Source organism: Pipra filicauda, unplaced genomic scaffold, assembly GCF_003945595.2.
Source record: "Pipra filicauda isolate LSUMZ 115617 unplaced genomic scaffold, ASM394559v2 scaffold680_size158834_pilon, whole genome shotgun sequence".
NCBI lineage: Eukaryota > Metazoa > Chordata > Aves > Passeriformes > Pipridae > Pipra > Pipra filicauda.
The window spans coordinates 40,338-56,544 of record NW_024104843.1 but is presented as its reverse complement, the minus strand read 5'-3'; the positions used below and the strand labels follow the sequence as shown (position 1 = coordinate 56,544).

Below are 16,207 nucleotides of genomic sequence, written 5' to 3'. Positions count from 1 at the left end.
CTGCCAGCCTGCCACAGGGAAATGAAACCCTGGGGGCTTCCTGTGGGGAGCAAAACAAATGTGAGGGTGAGGGTGGAGGGGGTTTCAGTAGGGCTTCCCTGTTCTGCTTTTAGTTACTGTTTGAAGAACAGTTTGAATGGATGTGTGAACACAGACTGCCTCCTGTGGGGCTGGAGCGCTAAAACATCTGATGAAAACTCAGGATTATGTTGCTCTTCAGAATTGATCTGAAAAGCCACTTCTGTATGAACAGCATGTGGCAGGATATTGTGACAAGATACCCCGAGTTCACTGAAAGCAGGGGGGGAAACTCCCTCTGCCTCCCATTATTTACATGCATGTCTATATTTGACTGCACTTCCTACAGTAAGTCTCACCAGATGAGATACAGCATTTCATTCCCAATCTTTTCTCCAATTAGAAAACTTTACTTTCTCCTGGTAATTTTTATGATTTATCTTTTTATTTCTACTGTTAGTCTGTGTTAGCGAGACATTCTGTTGTTGGAGTTTGAGGTCCTCAACTGTACTGAGACAGACATGATGCTTATCCCAGATAATTCAAAACAAGGTTTACAGAGGGTAAATGAAGCCCCAGATACAATATTTATGGTTGCAGACCTATTAGTGTGCTACTATTGTACCACAGAATCACTAAGTAGAATAAATGAAATAATGCGAAATGCTTGACTTGCCTTGTTTGGTCCTTCTTTCAAATATGATTTTACAGTCCATTTACTTTGTAGCTATTCTGTCTAGTTCACTGTATTCTCTCCAAAACCACACTCCACACTACAGTTTCTGGGCACAATTACACCTATTTAGAAAGGTCTCCATTTTCCTAGAGAAGGCTGAAGCTCTTTAGCCTCCTCCCTTCCACATTTTTCCATGAATGTGGGTAGGTACCGTGTTTCCTGGAGGATGCAGCTGAGGCTTCTGCTCACAGCACAGGCTCATTGAGTCTGGCCTTTCATCCAGGCTTTAAAGGTGGCCAGACTCATCCTTTGCATGGCTGTCCTGCCAGAGGACTGGGTGGCACAAGGGCAGCTCACCTTGGACCCTGTGAATTCCAGCTCTCATCCCTGTAAATGCCAGGATGGTGACCAGGATGATCCAACATCCAGGGCTGTCAGCACTCGTGCACCCTGTCTTGCTGCTGCCTGCCTGACCCTAAAGTTTATTTGGGATTAAACCCTGGTGCAGCGTGTTTGGTCAGAGAGTGGGCCCAGGTGGCCGTGGGGAAGGTCAGGTTTCCCGTGTCCCCTCAGAGGGCTGCACATTGTCCATCAGCATCGCTGCCTTGCCCCTGGATGTGCAGGAGTCAGCTGTTTCCTCAGCAGATCCCCCTTTCCCTTGGGTGCCGCCGCTGCTATAAATAACTCCTGAAATCAGGCTGGAAAAAACCATGACTAACTTACCAAGAGCTCAGACTTGCCTTTTGAAGATCCATGTGCTGGGATGGGATTCAAGAAGGGCCGGGGGGACACCCTGGTAGGACTGGTAGGCCTGGAGGTGCAAAGTCCTACACCTTGGCAGAGCAGGACATGTTTTCCCTTCTCCTCAGTGATCACTTCAAATAAAAGCTTATATATAAAGTTAAAAGCAAGAATCAAGCCAGCCCAGCTGCTCCAACCTTCCCCCATCCTGTGTGCAGTACCTCACAAGTCTGACTGTCCTTCTGTATCTCTTCATTTAGGAGTGATGTGTGGTGTAGGGAGGTGTGTGGCACAGCAGCTGTTCCCTTGCAGAGTGAAGACAAAGGGGGTCTTGTTGCTGGTACATTGTGAGGGACTTCCTACGGGAGGGATCAGACAACAGATCTCACAGAAGTCCATCAAATTCTACTACATTTGCAGTCATAAATTATTACTTTTTGTCTAGACAGGCACTGGCACTTCACACGCACCCGGCTGAGCTCCTTGATGTCTGTGGGGAGCATTGCCGTGCGAGTCTTACCTGTTCCTCTCTGTCACAGGCCTGAAAGCTGGTGATGAAATTGTGGAGATCAACAAGAGAGCTGCTGAGGAGCTGGACTCGGCCCTGCTGAAGGACGCCCTGGTGCAGCCTGCGCTGTGTCTCACCGTGCGCACCCACCCCGAGATAGAGGAAGGGCAGAAGCTGCTGCAGCCGCCCCCACGTCGCCTGGAGAACCCCCCTGAGCTGGGTGACAGCACCCTGGTGTTTGCTGGGGGCAGCCAAGGTACTGGGCTCAGTGTGGAAATCACCGGGAGGAGGATTTGCATTTGCTACGTGCTGGTGTAGCCCCGTTGATCCCTGTGTGTGAATTCCATGGTGGGAGGGAGGGGAACTGCACTCTGAGTGCACTGGGCAGATAATGCAGGGGGGCTCTGGAAGCTGTAAGGTGTCAGCAGTGGTACCAATGAAGGATGGCTGTGTTCGTGGTCAGGTGGTGACACATCTGCCGTCACCAAATGCGTGTCACGTCCTCCAGCTGTGCCCACAGAGAACTAATGGCTCACTTCTGGGCAGCTCAGGAGGTGCCTTTACCTCTGGATTTGCCCACAGGAAGGCAAATGGCAAATTGCCCACGGCAAGGAAAGGAAGAGGGTATAAGCATTCTGTGTGCAGTTTTGGGAACCACAGTGTGAGAAAGATCAAATGCTATTGGAGAGTGTCCAGAGCAGGGACATGAGGATGGTGAAGGGTCTGGAAGGGCCACACGAGGAGCAGCAGAGGACACTTGGAATGTTCAGCTGGAGAAGAAGAGCCTGGGGTCAGAGCTCAGTGGGATCTTCAGCTTCCTCGTGAGCGGCAGCTCCAATCTCTGCTCTCTGTGACCAGGGACAGGACCTGAGGGAAAGGCTGGATAAAAGAAATGGTTGAGGAAGAGCAGGACTGCCTCCTCAGTGGTTGCTAGCCATTAGCACGTAAGGCATCAGTGTTGGGAATTGCAGTGGGATAACTGGAAAGCTCCTCTTACCTGCCTGCTTAGTCAATTTGTACTTGCCCAGCTTCTAAATGTCCCCCTGTACCTGAAAACAGAAGAGGACACTGGTTACACCTCCTTGCTTCAGTTTTTTTGGAATAATTTAAAAAGCAGGAAAAATTAATGGAATGGCCAAAATGAAGTTGTTTCTAGCTAATTAAAACTATTCTGAGCTGAGGTAAATTCTGACTTTCAGCCAAAACTAAATGGCATCTGGATATGTCAAAATAATTGTGGGGTTTTTTTTCCTCCCTCAAGCCAAAGGTTTCATAAATGTCAAAATAATTGTCTTGACAACTATGAAACTTTTTGGAATAAAAAGCTGGAGCAGGTGCGGGGCTGTTGATGCACTTCACTGGTGTTAAGTCAGCTTTCTCCCAGGACATGTCCAACTGCTGCAGTCACCTGGTGTAGGGGCTTCTGGGATGAGTCCAGGTGCAAACTGGAGCTAACCCAGGATGCTGTGATGGCATTAACATGATGCTGAGCCCGAGTGAAGGACCCACAGGGAAAGACAGTTTGCTTGGGCTCAGGACCAAGCTGAGTCATGTCTGCAGGCAAAGGGTCAGGGAGGTACAGCCTGCTGCAACATTTCAGGATGCTGCTCTGGTTTTCCTTAAAAACCTATTTTTCGAATCCTGTTATTTGACAGGACAAGAGGAAATGGCCTCAAGCCACACTAGGGGAGGTTCAGTTTGATATCAGGAGGAATTTCTTCATGGAAAGGATGGTTAGGCATTGGAAGGGGCTGCCCAGGGAGGTGGTGGAGTCCCCATCTCTGGAAGTGTTCAAGGAAGGACTGGACGTGGCACTCTGGGCTGGGGGACAAGGTAGGGATCAGACAAAATTTGGATTCAAGGATCTCAGAGGTCTTTTCCAACCTAAATGATTCTGGGATTCTGTAATATTTCCTGAAAGTGACCTAGCAAAAATGTTTAGCTAATGGGAACATGTAATGGGGAAAGGGAAAGCTGGAAGCTAGGCTGGCTTTGGGAGTGGGATATTCATAGCAAGTGGAATAGCGGGAACAAGAAAGCTTCAAAAACAGCTTATTGCAAATCCCTCTGAGAGGACTGATAAAAGCAACCTCACGTAAGAATGTGGGCTAAACCCCCAAAGGCAGTTAAAATTAAACATTTTCAGGACATTTTCCCCTTTTAACTTCAATGGAAGTTTTCCCAGTTAGGCTTTTGTGCTGAAAAAATTGAGGTAGTCGTGTACATTTTTATAGTCGGCCACAAGATGCCCCCATTCACTACTTAACAGCAGCTCCTCACAGGCCCCATCCTCTCGTCCTTGCCTGGGCTTTTTCACTGTAACTCTGAGCATTGAGTCCTCACACCTTAACTTTTCACTGAGTGTCTGCCCCGGGTGCAAAGAATGGGGAATTAGGACTGTTGTATTTACGGGATGTAGTGATTCCTGAGGCAGAGCAGTGACATTCCAGAACACAGGGGCTCAACAGCAGGTCTCAACAAGCAGTTTCTCTGCCACTGTCAGTTCTCTGCAGCATTATTTGGAGGGTCTTTGAGGGTCCTTTCCCTTGCTGAGGGTGAGATAGTGCAGGGTTTGCCAAATGTGTCCGAGCATCCCAGCGTGTGCCTTCGGAACAGCAATATCCCTGCGTGCCCCATGCGAAATGAAGATGTAGGCCATGGCTGATGGGAATGTCATGGCAAAACCAGACCTCCCACCTCTGCTGCTTTGCAGACACACTCCTTTTGTGCTGCCCTCAACTTGAGTCATGCCTGTCCTCCTTTGTGACCTTCTCCTGAGCTGGGTTGTGCAGTTGTCGCAGTGGTGTGGAACAGCTCCTTGTTTTCCCGTGTCCTGCTGTGACCATGTGAATTTTCTGGTGGGCCAAACCACCTCCTTCCTGAATAGCTCCCCAGGAACAGGGCTAAGCCTCAGGGTTTCCTTTTTCCTTCTGTTTCTCTGGCTGCAGCTGCCCTTCACTTGTGCTGTCCTCAGCCAGCTCCTTCGCTCTCCCTTCGAGACCACGGGCAGCACAGAAGCTGGAGCTCTCCTGACATTTGCTTTCCTTCAAAACACAGCAGATATTGAGGTGGGATTCACCTTTGTTGCTCCTCAAAGGGAGAGGGATATTTCTTCAACCAGCAGTAGCTCATCAGCAGGTGTGGGGTGTCTCTGGCAGCTTCTGGAAGCACCTGTAGTTGCCATATGAAATCGGCCTCTGAGGACCATGTTCAGGTGGTGCTTAAAGCTAAACTGCACCAGTGCTCTCATTTGGGATGACTTAACCTGAGGTGGGAGTGAAATCAAGGATCTGCACCCGTGTGCAGTTGCGAGGCAGGTGTTTTTGATCTTCCCCATCCACTTCCCTCTACTGAGGTGTTTGTAGAACACAGTGATTTATTGAAGCCTTTCTTCTTCTGTCCCTCTGCTTTGCCAGGGATTTGTTACCACACAAAATCTTAAAAAGAGGACTTAAAAAATGCTTTTATTTGAGACATCGTGGCTGTGTCTTAGGTTTTCGGTCTCAGCTACACAGCTTCATGCAGAGAGCAGTCAAGTATGAAATACCCACTGACCTATTTATTTGTGTCCCTGTCGATTCCAGCAGTTTGGCTGGCCAGGCAGATCTGCTCTGTGATTTCTCTTGAATGCTTTATTTATAGTACACAGATTCTGTCTTTGGTCCTCAAGCAGTGTAGCTTCCCTTTCGTCAGGGGGGTGAAACACTGATAGGCCAGAGTGCCAGCAGATACACATCACCTGTAGGCACATCCATTCCCCAGAAATCCAGGATCTAGTCGACCGATCGTGCTGTCTTATCGTTATCTTCCTCACTAGCAATTCTTCATCAGCTGTGAAGGCAGCAAAGGGCATGAGGCAGATCATATTGTGTATTTTCAATAGAAAGATGCTATTGAAATGCTGTACATTTTTTTTTTTTAAGGAATCTTTCCCGTTGCCTTGCTACTCAGTGTGAGGTCTTCAGGAGCAAAGCGGGGCTGTGTTTCTGGGAGTCGACCTCCCTGAAGTGGCTGCTGGTGCTCCTGTTAAATCCAACATCTCTTGCAGCTCTTTCATCATCTGAAGCTCCCTTGTATATGCAGAGGTTGGGGCTAGAGCTGCAAATCAGCTCTGTGGCAAGCAATTACTTCACTGTGACTTTACTTAACAGGTTATTCTTGAGATGACCTTGGGTTTTTTACCTCTCGTTGATGTGAAAAGTATTGTCTTGGGTATGATTTGTACTTCCCCCATGGAATTTGTGCTGCATCGGGCTTGCAGAGCCACAAGTTTTATTCCTTTCATCTCTCACTGCTTTTCCTGGCTCTCAGTCTTCCCTCCTGCATAAATTTGGCTGAGGAGGATTAGCTCTCATTCTGTCTGGAGCCCTGCAGTATCTTTTCCCTATTGCCTAAAAGGCACAGTGAGATCTGTCTCCCCTTCCCATGAGGAGTGTTTTGTCTCCCCACTCTGTTCCCCTCAGTCCAGGGAGTGAGAGGAAGCTGGAAGCTGGAAATACAGCAAATCTGCCTCAAATCATCAAGATGATATTTTGCTATTAGAAGGGGATTTGGGAATGGGAGTAGTATCCATATGTGTTTGTGGTCTCCCCGCAGTTCACTCTCTTTTTTTTAACTCTGGGGTAGAATTTCTGCGGTTTAGGCTTTGCATGCTCCTGTATTTTGGAGACTGTTTGGCATGAGGGATAACTCTGCAGGGATAACTGTGAAGTGTATAAATCACCGTGCAGAATGGATAAAGGCTAAAAAAGAAAGTGCCCCCCGTTTGGAATGGCTCTATTTAAGATAGGAAGCACCCAGGTGTTTCTGAGGATCTGTTATTTTGTTGTTTACAAAGCACCCAGAGGCTGAAGTTACACACTCTAAAGTCTGTGGTATAAAGCTGAAACAAACTTTTTTTGCACTGTAAGGATGGGCCACTATTTTTTATTCCATCCTTGTTCTGTCACAGGTCCCCTTGGGATAAGTAATTTGGATTTCAGAATGAGCTGAGGCCAACAATAACCTTAATTTCTTCATGGTTATTTTCATGAGGAAGACGGATAATTTCAGGAAAAAGTACTGTTCTCATTCAGGGCTTGATTTAACAGTTCCAGGAGCATTTCCTGCCGCAGCCATCGGAGGGTTTGGGGATTAGAATTACGTTTTTCATCCCAAATTCCCAAAACTCCTGTGGTGCTGCTGCGCCCCCTGCCGGAGTGAGGATGGTGTTACTGAATTCCTGATGTCCCAAGGTCTCTGAGCACACACTTCATTTGTATGCCTATGGAAACTCCCGTTTATTCCCAACGGACTTCTCAAGCACTGACTCAGCTCCTGGCCTGGGGAGGGTGGAAAGTGGCCACAGTACAGTTGGTACAGGGCAAGTTTCAATGAATCTGCATTTTTCCCTAGGAGAGGGATTGAACTGAATGACATTCACTGTAGATTTTTCTGTATTTGACAATTTATTACCGTTGGAATGGAAAGAGAAGCAAGAGAGTTCCTTCACTTCAAGAAAGACAGTGAGGGGCTGGAGCATGTCCAGAGAAGGGAATGGAGCTGGGGAAGGGGCTGGAGCAGCAGGAGTGGCTGAGGGAGCTGGGGGGGCTCAGCCTGGAGAAAAGGAGGCTCAGTGGGGACCTTCTGGCTCTGCAGCTCCCTGACAGGAGGGGGGAGCCGGGGGGGGTCGGGCTCTGCTCCCAGGGAAAAGGGACAGGAGGAGAGGGAATGGCCTCAGGCTGTGCCAGGGAAGGTCCAGGTTGAATGTGAGGAGGAATTTCTTGCTGGAAAGGGTGGTCAGGCACTGGAAGGGGCTGCCCAGGGAGGTGGTGGAGTCCCCACCCCTGGAGGTGTCCAAGGAAGGCCTGGCTGTGGCACTCCGTGCTCTGGGCTGGGGGACAAGGTGGGCGTCAGGCACAGGGGGCACTCGATGATCTCAGAGGTCTTTTCCAACCTAAATGATTCTGTGATTCAAAATGTAAAGAGATTTATGGGGCTTGTTCTGTAGGTCTCTGTGAATTGTAGAGTTTCCCAGTTAGTTCCTGGTAGCTTGGTTGACTGAAACTATGGCAGCTGTAGCTCAGTTTTCCAGGTCTTTGGAGAAGTTATCAGTTCTGTGGGACTTCCCAATGGGACAGAATGCCCCAGTGTAAAAATGATATTTCCTTCTTTCATGTTTCAGTGTTTCAGAGCTAACTAGAATTCTTTTGCATGAAAGAAAAAATGTACACTCACCTTTTTTATTGTGGATTTATAGCAAAATGTCACCTTAAATAAAAATTTAATCTGAGCGACAGTTCCCTAACAATTTGTATTAAAATGTTCTGCTTAATGGCAGAGAGAATGCCAGAATAGTCAGGATTGGAAGGGACCTCTGGAGATCACCCAGTCCAACCCCCCTGTCAAGGCAGGGTCACCCAGGTGACACAAGAACTCATCCCGGTGGGTCTGGAATGTCTCCAGACAGGGAGACTCCACATCCTCCCTGGGCAGCTGTTCCTGTGCTCTGCCACCCTCCATGGAAAGAAGTTCTTCCTCATGGTGAGGGGGAACTTGTTGTGGTTTAGCTTATGGCCAGAGCTCTGCCTCGGTGTTGTGTGGGGCTCTGAGCTGTGTTAAACAACCTGCTCAAGAGACCGAGGCACCTTAAAGATACAAACCAAAGCTTTCAACCCTCCGAGCCCTCCTTACTTCTGGCATTGCTGGCACGTGGCAGCCCCTGCCAGCACATCCTCATTGCTGCCACTGGGAGGGCTAAATCCAGCGTTGCCCATTCCACACCCTCGGGAATTAGATGCAGGGTTCCTGATTTGTGGGCTGCCTTTTGGGTTAGTGGAGCTGACGCTTCTGAGCCTTGCACCACAGCTGGCAGAGCTTGCCTCGGGGTTTTCATTTCCACTGTGTTGAAAAAAAAAATGTAGTCTGGCACCAAGAAAGGCTGGCTTTAAGAGTGGTACCAAGTATCACAGAGGTCTCGCTAAAATCTCCAACCCTACAAACTAGAAGCAGCAGCTGTGGAAAATTTTAGCCAGGTGTTGGCCTGGTGCTTAAGCTTTCCATGATTCTCCAAGCCTTTAAGCCCCAGCACCTTTACTCCAGTGATATAAGACTTCCTTTTATTTTGCTAGTTCTGGCTATAAGTGGGAGTTATTTAATGGGCATTAGTCACAATGTCATGGATATTACACTGCTGAGGCAACTTGGGAGCTTGTGTGACCTCCATCTGTGCTGGTGGCCGTGTGGATTTGACCCCCTTTTCCTGCAGCTTTTTGGATTTCCCTTTCTAATTCCTTAATGTCAAGTGAAGGCAGCGAATGGCAGTGGTCAGGCAGCACTCAGGGGCTGCTGAAGGAAACGAGCACGTTCTCCTCAGAGCTCCTGGCAGAGCTAAATAAAGATTTACAGGGCAAAAAGAAGGTGATGTAATGAACCTGACAGAAGTGGGACGGTAACTGGGAGGTATTAACAGGCAGGAACGTGCAGCATTATTGATCTGATTGCATTTAACAACCAGCAGATAAAGCTGCTAAAGTCGAGTTGGCTTTGGCAGCTGGGGACAGTAGAAATACCCTGAGCACACGTGCTGTGTGACTGCTAGAGTGAGAGATTGCTGTCTGCTGGGTAAAAGTGTTTATACTGCAGGAAACAGATTAAGTGGTGTTTTAACATTCAGGAAGAGAAAAAGTGGTTGCTTAAAAGCAGAAAGCAGCCACCTCCCCAAAATAATTGCCTTGGTTTGGGCTGAGAAACCACTGTAAAGTGTATTTCACACAGCTTGTAATGGGAAACTAATTGCAATGAAGAAAAACAGACTGCCCCACAGAGATTATGACACACAGAACTTCTTTTCTCTTATTTTTGAAATGGACAGCTCAATGGGTTTAAGAATTCTTTTTCACACATTAATAGGGAGAACAGAAAGCTGATAGTGCGAGTTGATAAAATCTGGGCAAGGCTCAGAAAAACAAACCTCTTACAGAAAAAACTCCACTTCTTCAGGTAAATTTTGTGTTGCCAAACAACCCCTACAGCCACATCTTTTTCAACAATAAACCCTGCCTTTTCAGAAGAGAAGCCTGTCTTCCAGAAGCTCAACTCTGAACTACCTTTTATGTCCTTTTCATTTCACTGATGTCCAGTTTAGCTCCATCCCAGTGTGCAGAATATGTTCTGAATTTATTTCTCAGTTTCTGAATTTCAATTTTTCCAAATTATTTCTAGACACAAAAATGTGGAAATCTTGCACAGTCATGCAAATCATTTTTCATAATGGGGTCTAAAAGGGACACCTTCCACTATCCCAGGTTGCTCCAAACTCTGTCCAACCTGACCTCGAACATTCCAGGGATGGGGCATCCACACCTTCTCTGGGCAACCTGTGCCAGGGCCTCACCTTCCTCACAGGGAAGAATTTCTTCCAGTATCCCATCTAACCCTGCCCTCTGTCAGTTTGAAGCCATTCCCCCTTGTCCTGTCCCTCCAGGCCGTTGTAAATAGTCTCTTTCCATCTTTCTGGATAAAAGGAATTAGTGCGTGGACTCAGCTGCTGTAAAATATCTTTATGTTGGCTCGAGGCGCACAGGAGATTCCTGGCAGAGTTCAGTCCATCACTGGTCAGTGTGGTTTGCCATAGCTGGGAGCTGGATGGATATAAAATTTGTTTTTATGTGAAAAGTGGCAAAGGTGTAGTAACACTGCCTCTTACAGCTACCTGAGCCAGAGAAAAAGTCAGAAAAAAGTTACTTGTGCACAGAGCTCTGGGGCTGGGATTAGTTCTCTTCTTTAGTCACTTGGTGACAAGAAGTCACAAAGGAGTTACCAGCTGTATCAACAACACAGTCTCCAGGAGAGTGCTCAGGGGTGCAGAGGTATTGCCATGTAGTGATGGAAATGAGATCTAGTGTTCAGTTAATGTAATGGGCTCCTAAAATTGCTAAAACTGGGTTTGCTTCCTTAAAAATCAACACAGAGACTCAGAAGTGGGTGTCTTAGGCCGAAGCTGCAAGCCATTTAGAGTCATCATGTCTGACTTTAACCCAGGGGAAGGGCTGACCAAGGCTTGCACTGCATACCAGAGTTCCCATTCGAAACCACTGAGGTATAAAGGTCCTTGGCAACTGCTCACCAGCCAAGAAACAAATGCTGAATGTAAGAATTTCAATGTGACATTTTAGCCTTATCTCTGAACTGGCTTTTGTAGTTTCTGACTAAATAGTGTGTCTGGCCATAACCTGTTTATTTTTACACCTGTTGTTAAACCTGGTGCTGTAAACCCTCCGTTGAGGTCACCGAGTGCCTCCGGCACAACGTCCTGTTGGAATGTGCTTGTGTGCGGGATGAGGCCTGGCCTTCCACGGGAGCTCTGTGGTTGCACCCAAATTTTTTGGGGTTTCTGGCTGTGTTTTCACACATCTCCATTTTGGCAGGGCACTCCCTTTGTGGTGACCCGGACAGCTCTGCCGACACAGCTCCAGAGGAGGCGGAAACACAGGACCTGGAGTCGTCGGACGAGGCTGATAAGATGAGCAAGGTGAGAAACTTTCATTTTCACATGGAAGCTCAGTGCAGCCACAGCCCAGGTGCTGGTTAGAGCACCTCTCCTGGGAAGATTGATCTTACTTTCAAGGTGTTTACGGATGAGCTTGAATGGAACAAATTACAGCTTTGATTATGGCACATCACTTGCTCCCTCTTAAGCAAGACTTGTGCCCTGTTTCCAGGGTCGGTTCACGTCTCCAGTATCTTGTGATAATGTTCCCACATAGTTTTTACACGAGCTGGTTCATCACCTCCTTCACCAGGGCAGCTCTGCTAAGCCAAAAGACCACTTGGATTATTACCATTTCTTACTCTTCCTTGATTTCTAGGCATAGGAGGAATGTAAGTTAAACTGTATCTCCTTAAAGCACACATGCTGGTTTTTAAATGCAAACTAATCATCTACCTTAAACTGAAGCAAAACCCTCCAGTTATAACTAAGAGCTTGTGCAAATGGGTTTCTAATTGCCATCGATTAAGGGATGGTTTCGCAGTGGTTGGTAGTTCACACTCTGGGGTGAACTGCTGGGGTCCTTCACAGGACAGTAGGTGTGATGATTAGTGGCTTTTGAGGCAGAATCAAGTGAGATTGTCTTGAAGGTGCTGATTGCTTTTAGGTGTTTGTTGCAGGTGATGGTGAGAGTTTACAGCCATTTTTCTACATAATTAATGATTTAATGAGAATCAGATCTCAGTTTGGGGATGTTTTCTCTTATTTTAACTAAGATGTGTTCTAGTGAGCTCTGAGTTGGTCCCTGTGCTACTCTACGGTAGAGAAAGGAAGGAAAAGACCTTGGCCTCTTGTTTCCTGATCCCTTTTGTCCTCCTCCAGCCTGTGGTTTTGTCTTTGATAGCCAGACAGTGGAAGTCAGATAAGGGAAAACATTCCAGTGCGTGAAATGCGTGCAGAGAAGGTGATTACTCCTGCAGTTTGTTACCAGGGTTTATTACAGATCTTTTTCTTGTAAGTACAAATAATTTCTTCTTCAGTGAGCGGAAGTGTTTGTTGATACTTCGGGATTTTTAACTGTAAACATTTGGGATTTTCATATGCTCTGAGCAGAGCCTCTTCTGTCAAACGCCGGAGCTGTGGCAGAGCACTGAGCATAACACATGGCTGCTCGGGGGATAAATGTTCTCGCTGTGTTTCCCATGGCTTTCTATTTCTGAGCTGCTCGACAGGCTGTGGGGTTCCATTTTGCATCCTGCCTCCTGCATCCTCGGAGCTGTAGTTGCCTGAAGGAAGGCGTAAGGATTACACGATTAGCTCTGCGGCTCAGCAGATTTAGTTAAACTGAGAAATTCACGTTAGCAGCTTTAATGCTTAATATTCACAGACTGGAAAAGTAACTCCTGGCTCTGAGGAGCCTTGGTTTCCAACGGGGGGAACTTCTGCCTGCATGTAAATGAAATGTTGACATCACTACGTGTTTTCTTTTGAAATGCAGATACATGTACTATATTTGTGTGATGTAGAGGGGAGTGAGGCATTTTACTGAGTGTTCTGTTTTTTGTGGGACAAGCTGCTTGAAATGGTCTCTCATAAAAAAAAGGACACGTACATATAGTATATATACAATGTACTCAGTTTGGCAAAGTCATGGATGCTGCTGTCCCTGCTCACACAGAAGAGCTCTGTACTCAGTGGGCTTCCTTGCTGGTTCCTTTCTAATGAAAACCACAGAACCCCCCAAATTATTCTGCAGTGCCTATAGATAATTCCAGTATATAGTAGAGGGGGGGGAAAAAGGCCCAATCAGCAGGAGGGTTTTCCTAATCCTTTTGCTTTTCTGTGTGCTTGGGAAAGCTGATCTGCATGGGAAGCAAGGATTCTGCAGTTGGTGTTTTTCCATGGGGAGCCACCACTGGGCTGGTGCAAGTGAGGAGAAAAACAAAGGTGTTTTCCTGTCCGTGCACTCCCACACCTTTCCATGCTCCTGGGATTATGGCACAGCAGATTAAGCTGATGTCCTCAGCGCTGTTTTACAGGGGTTATTTTTGTACGTGGGAAGGGAAAGGCTCTGCCCTCGTCCCCCCAGGAAGGGCACGTTCCCCCTTATCACCATCCCGGCCACAGCTTCCAGGCTCCCTCGGATGGCGGTGTTTGGGGGAGGCTCCCTTTGTATTTCTGCCCTTCTTGGCTAAAGCAGGGCAGGAGCTCTCACCCATTCACTGCTGTGCAGCAGAGGAAATCCATTTTACCTGTGTTGGAGCCTCCCAGCCAAATGCAGAGCTCCCCTTCTTTCAGGGCAGAACCAGCATTAAAGAGCCGAAAATAGCCTTTGGAGTGTCCTTAGCCGTGTGATAACATGGTCCTGGGGCAGGGCTGCATCCTGCCAACCCCACGGCTGCAGAGGAGGATGGCTCCCAGCTTCCCCGAGTGATCCTAGGGGAGCATTAATAATTCATGGAAAAAGGAGAGGAAGGCAGCGCCGCAGCTCTCCTCCATCCGCTCTCCTAGCACGGGCTTTGTGTGAAGGTAAGCGCTGGGAAATCCTACCAAAAGCTGGGTTTGGGACTTTTTGGTACGTTTCTCATGCAGGTGACAGGTAGATGGATGTGTCTTCGAATGCGTCTTCCCTTCTCCTCCTCCTTTTCCTCCCCCTCCTCCTCCTCCTCCTCCCTCCGGCTGTCTCTGTCCCTTCCCCCAGCCCAGCATGTGTGCACGTGGGTGTGTGTTTCCTTAGTAGTGGGTGCATTTGTTTCTTAATCTGCAAAAGCTTCCAAGCTGTTGGTGTGGTGGTGAAGGATTTGGAGGGTGCAGCAGTAGCTCCGAGGATTCCTCCATTTTCTGCAAAGCTTGGTTTAGGTACATCTGAAAGGGCTGGTAACGTAGAATTTGCTTCTCCATCACTATTGCCAAAGTAATAATTACATATATATATTATATATAATAAGGAAAAATGAGGTGTCTGTAGAACTGTTCTGATAAAATGCTAGAAACCCATTTCCAAGGTGTCAGTGGTGTGGGATAGCTGTTGCTCTCTGGACTCACCCCCTATCTAATTTCGCCCTCTTATCTCAGGTTGAAATCTCTGTGAATCCTAGCAAGTAGCTTTCTGGGTGCAACCCTTTTTCTTTAAGTCATGGCAGTGACTTAAAGTCAACTGGCAGTGGCCTTCAGTTTTTCTACAAGTTGCTTTGCTCTGGGGTGGGCTTTTGGCTTTCTTTTCTCTCCCTATTTCATGTGGGAGCCAAGGAGGAGAGAGCTGGGAGGGAGGAGAGTGGGGGAAAGGAAAATCTGCTCTCTGACACCTCTTCAGGCCTGTTTTCATCTAACATGTGAACTGGAATTTCAGGCTGTTTATGACAGGGGATGCTTCTCTGTCAATCTCTATTCAACAGAATGCCAGGAACATTTCATACCAGCCTAATTTCTTCAATGGTTACTTTCCTCTGTGGTGACCTGATTGTTTTGGTCTTTTCAATATTGTAGAATAAACTGAGGTTCAAACGAGGCGCCCTGAAAACTGTGCATATGTGCAAGTTCTTAACATTGCATGTTACCAAAGGCTAAGACAGGTGTTGTGTTTGATCTCAAAAATCAGTCTTTCTGTGTATTTTTTCATGTAATGGCGCTTTGAACTTACCGGGGATGTGTTTTAAAAGGCATCCCCAGTCAAAATACTGCAGGACACTCATTTCTTCCCGTTTCTAATTAAAGACATCTGCCTCTTGCATTAAAGGCTAATTACCTCGCAGCACTTGTGCTTGGGGGAGCTGTTGTGATGGGCTGTGTGAGCACATGCTTACACCATTCAGAGGTATTTCTTTTCCAAGAAAGTAGGTCGTCTGCTCTCTGCAGCATTATTTGAGACCAGAATTAAGTCTTCAAACCTTCAATGTGTTGCAAAATAGATGTGAAAGGATTAAAACAGGGATTTGAGGGGTCGGTTTTGCAGCAGCATAACAGGCTCTTTTAAGTTCTTTTAATTCTGTCCCTTCAGATGTTTAATATTCCTCAGCAGTGCTGTTCGGAGCCAATCGGCTCCTGCTCAGCCACAGGCAACACACATTGATATTCCCAGGCTGCCTTTGCTGCTTTGCTGCATTTCAGCCTCTCTGCTGAAGTTTCCCTCTGAAAACAGCCCCGAGGTCTCAGCTTTTCCTGGTTCCTGGCTCTGAATTCCCACCGATGTGGTGAGCGGGCGGCAAGTGACACCCACGGGGAGGCTTTGCTGGGAGAAGGATGGGCACTGCCCTTCCCCGCTGAGCTGCGGCAGAGATCCCAGCTGCACGCCCAAGGAAGGAGCACAAGGGCTCCGTCTGGAGCGGGAAAGCCCTTTGGATCAGCTGAGTGTGTGCAGCACTGGGGTTTTCCTGCTGGATGAGTGACAGCCCTGGCAGTCCTGCCTTCCCAGCGATGTCGGCTCCTTGGAGGCTGAACCGTAAGCTCAGGACTGAGGGCGCTGGGAGAGACGGGGACTCCCTGTACCGTTTGCTGTACCTGGTGAGCAGACCTGCTGTGCTTTGGGATGGGCTCAGGAGTTAGCAGTTAAATGGGTTATTGTGAGGTGTTAATTTGGGGGTTACTATGAGGCTGAGCTGTAACGTGTGTGCCCTGCTGAGGCTTCTTCTTACCTTGCAGTGCCTGAAGAGATGCAGTTTGCCTGAGTTTTGTTTGGGAGGTCAGTGCTGCTTAGAGCTTGCTGTCCCTGGTGGAACAGAGGGTACTCTGTGCCATTCAAGGGAGCAGCTGCCTGATGCCCAGGCGCCTGTACATCTTTAAACATGAGAAATGGTAC

The 16,207-nt window shown here is 47.7% G+C and overlaps 1 protein-coding gene across 8 annotated transcripts in view; it reads left to right on the top strand.

The window, feature by feature from the left end:
- TIAM1 (TIAM Rac1 associated GEF 1) overlaps positions 1 to 16,207 on the top strand; it is a 136,198-nt gene that overhangs the window by 100,031 nt on the left and 19,960 nt on the right. For 7 of the 8 annotated variants that reach the window (XM_039388755.1, XM_039388756.1, XM_039388754.1 and 4 more), the window contains 2 exons: positions 1,975 to 2,199; positions 11,351 to 11,454. In XM_039388755.1, the coding sequence (XP_039244689.1) occupies positions 1,975 to 2,199; positions 11,351 to 11,454 (329 nt within the window). Of the gene's footprint in view, positions 1 to 1,974; positions 2,200 to 11,350; positions 11,455 to 15,238; positions 15,913 to 16,207 lie in introns of those variants that run through there. The other variant, XM_027715386.2, reaches the window with a different exon arrangement.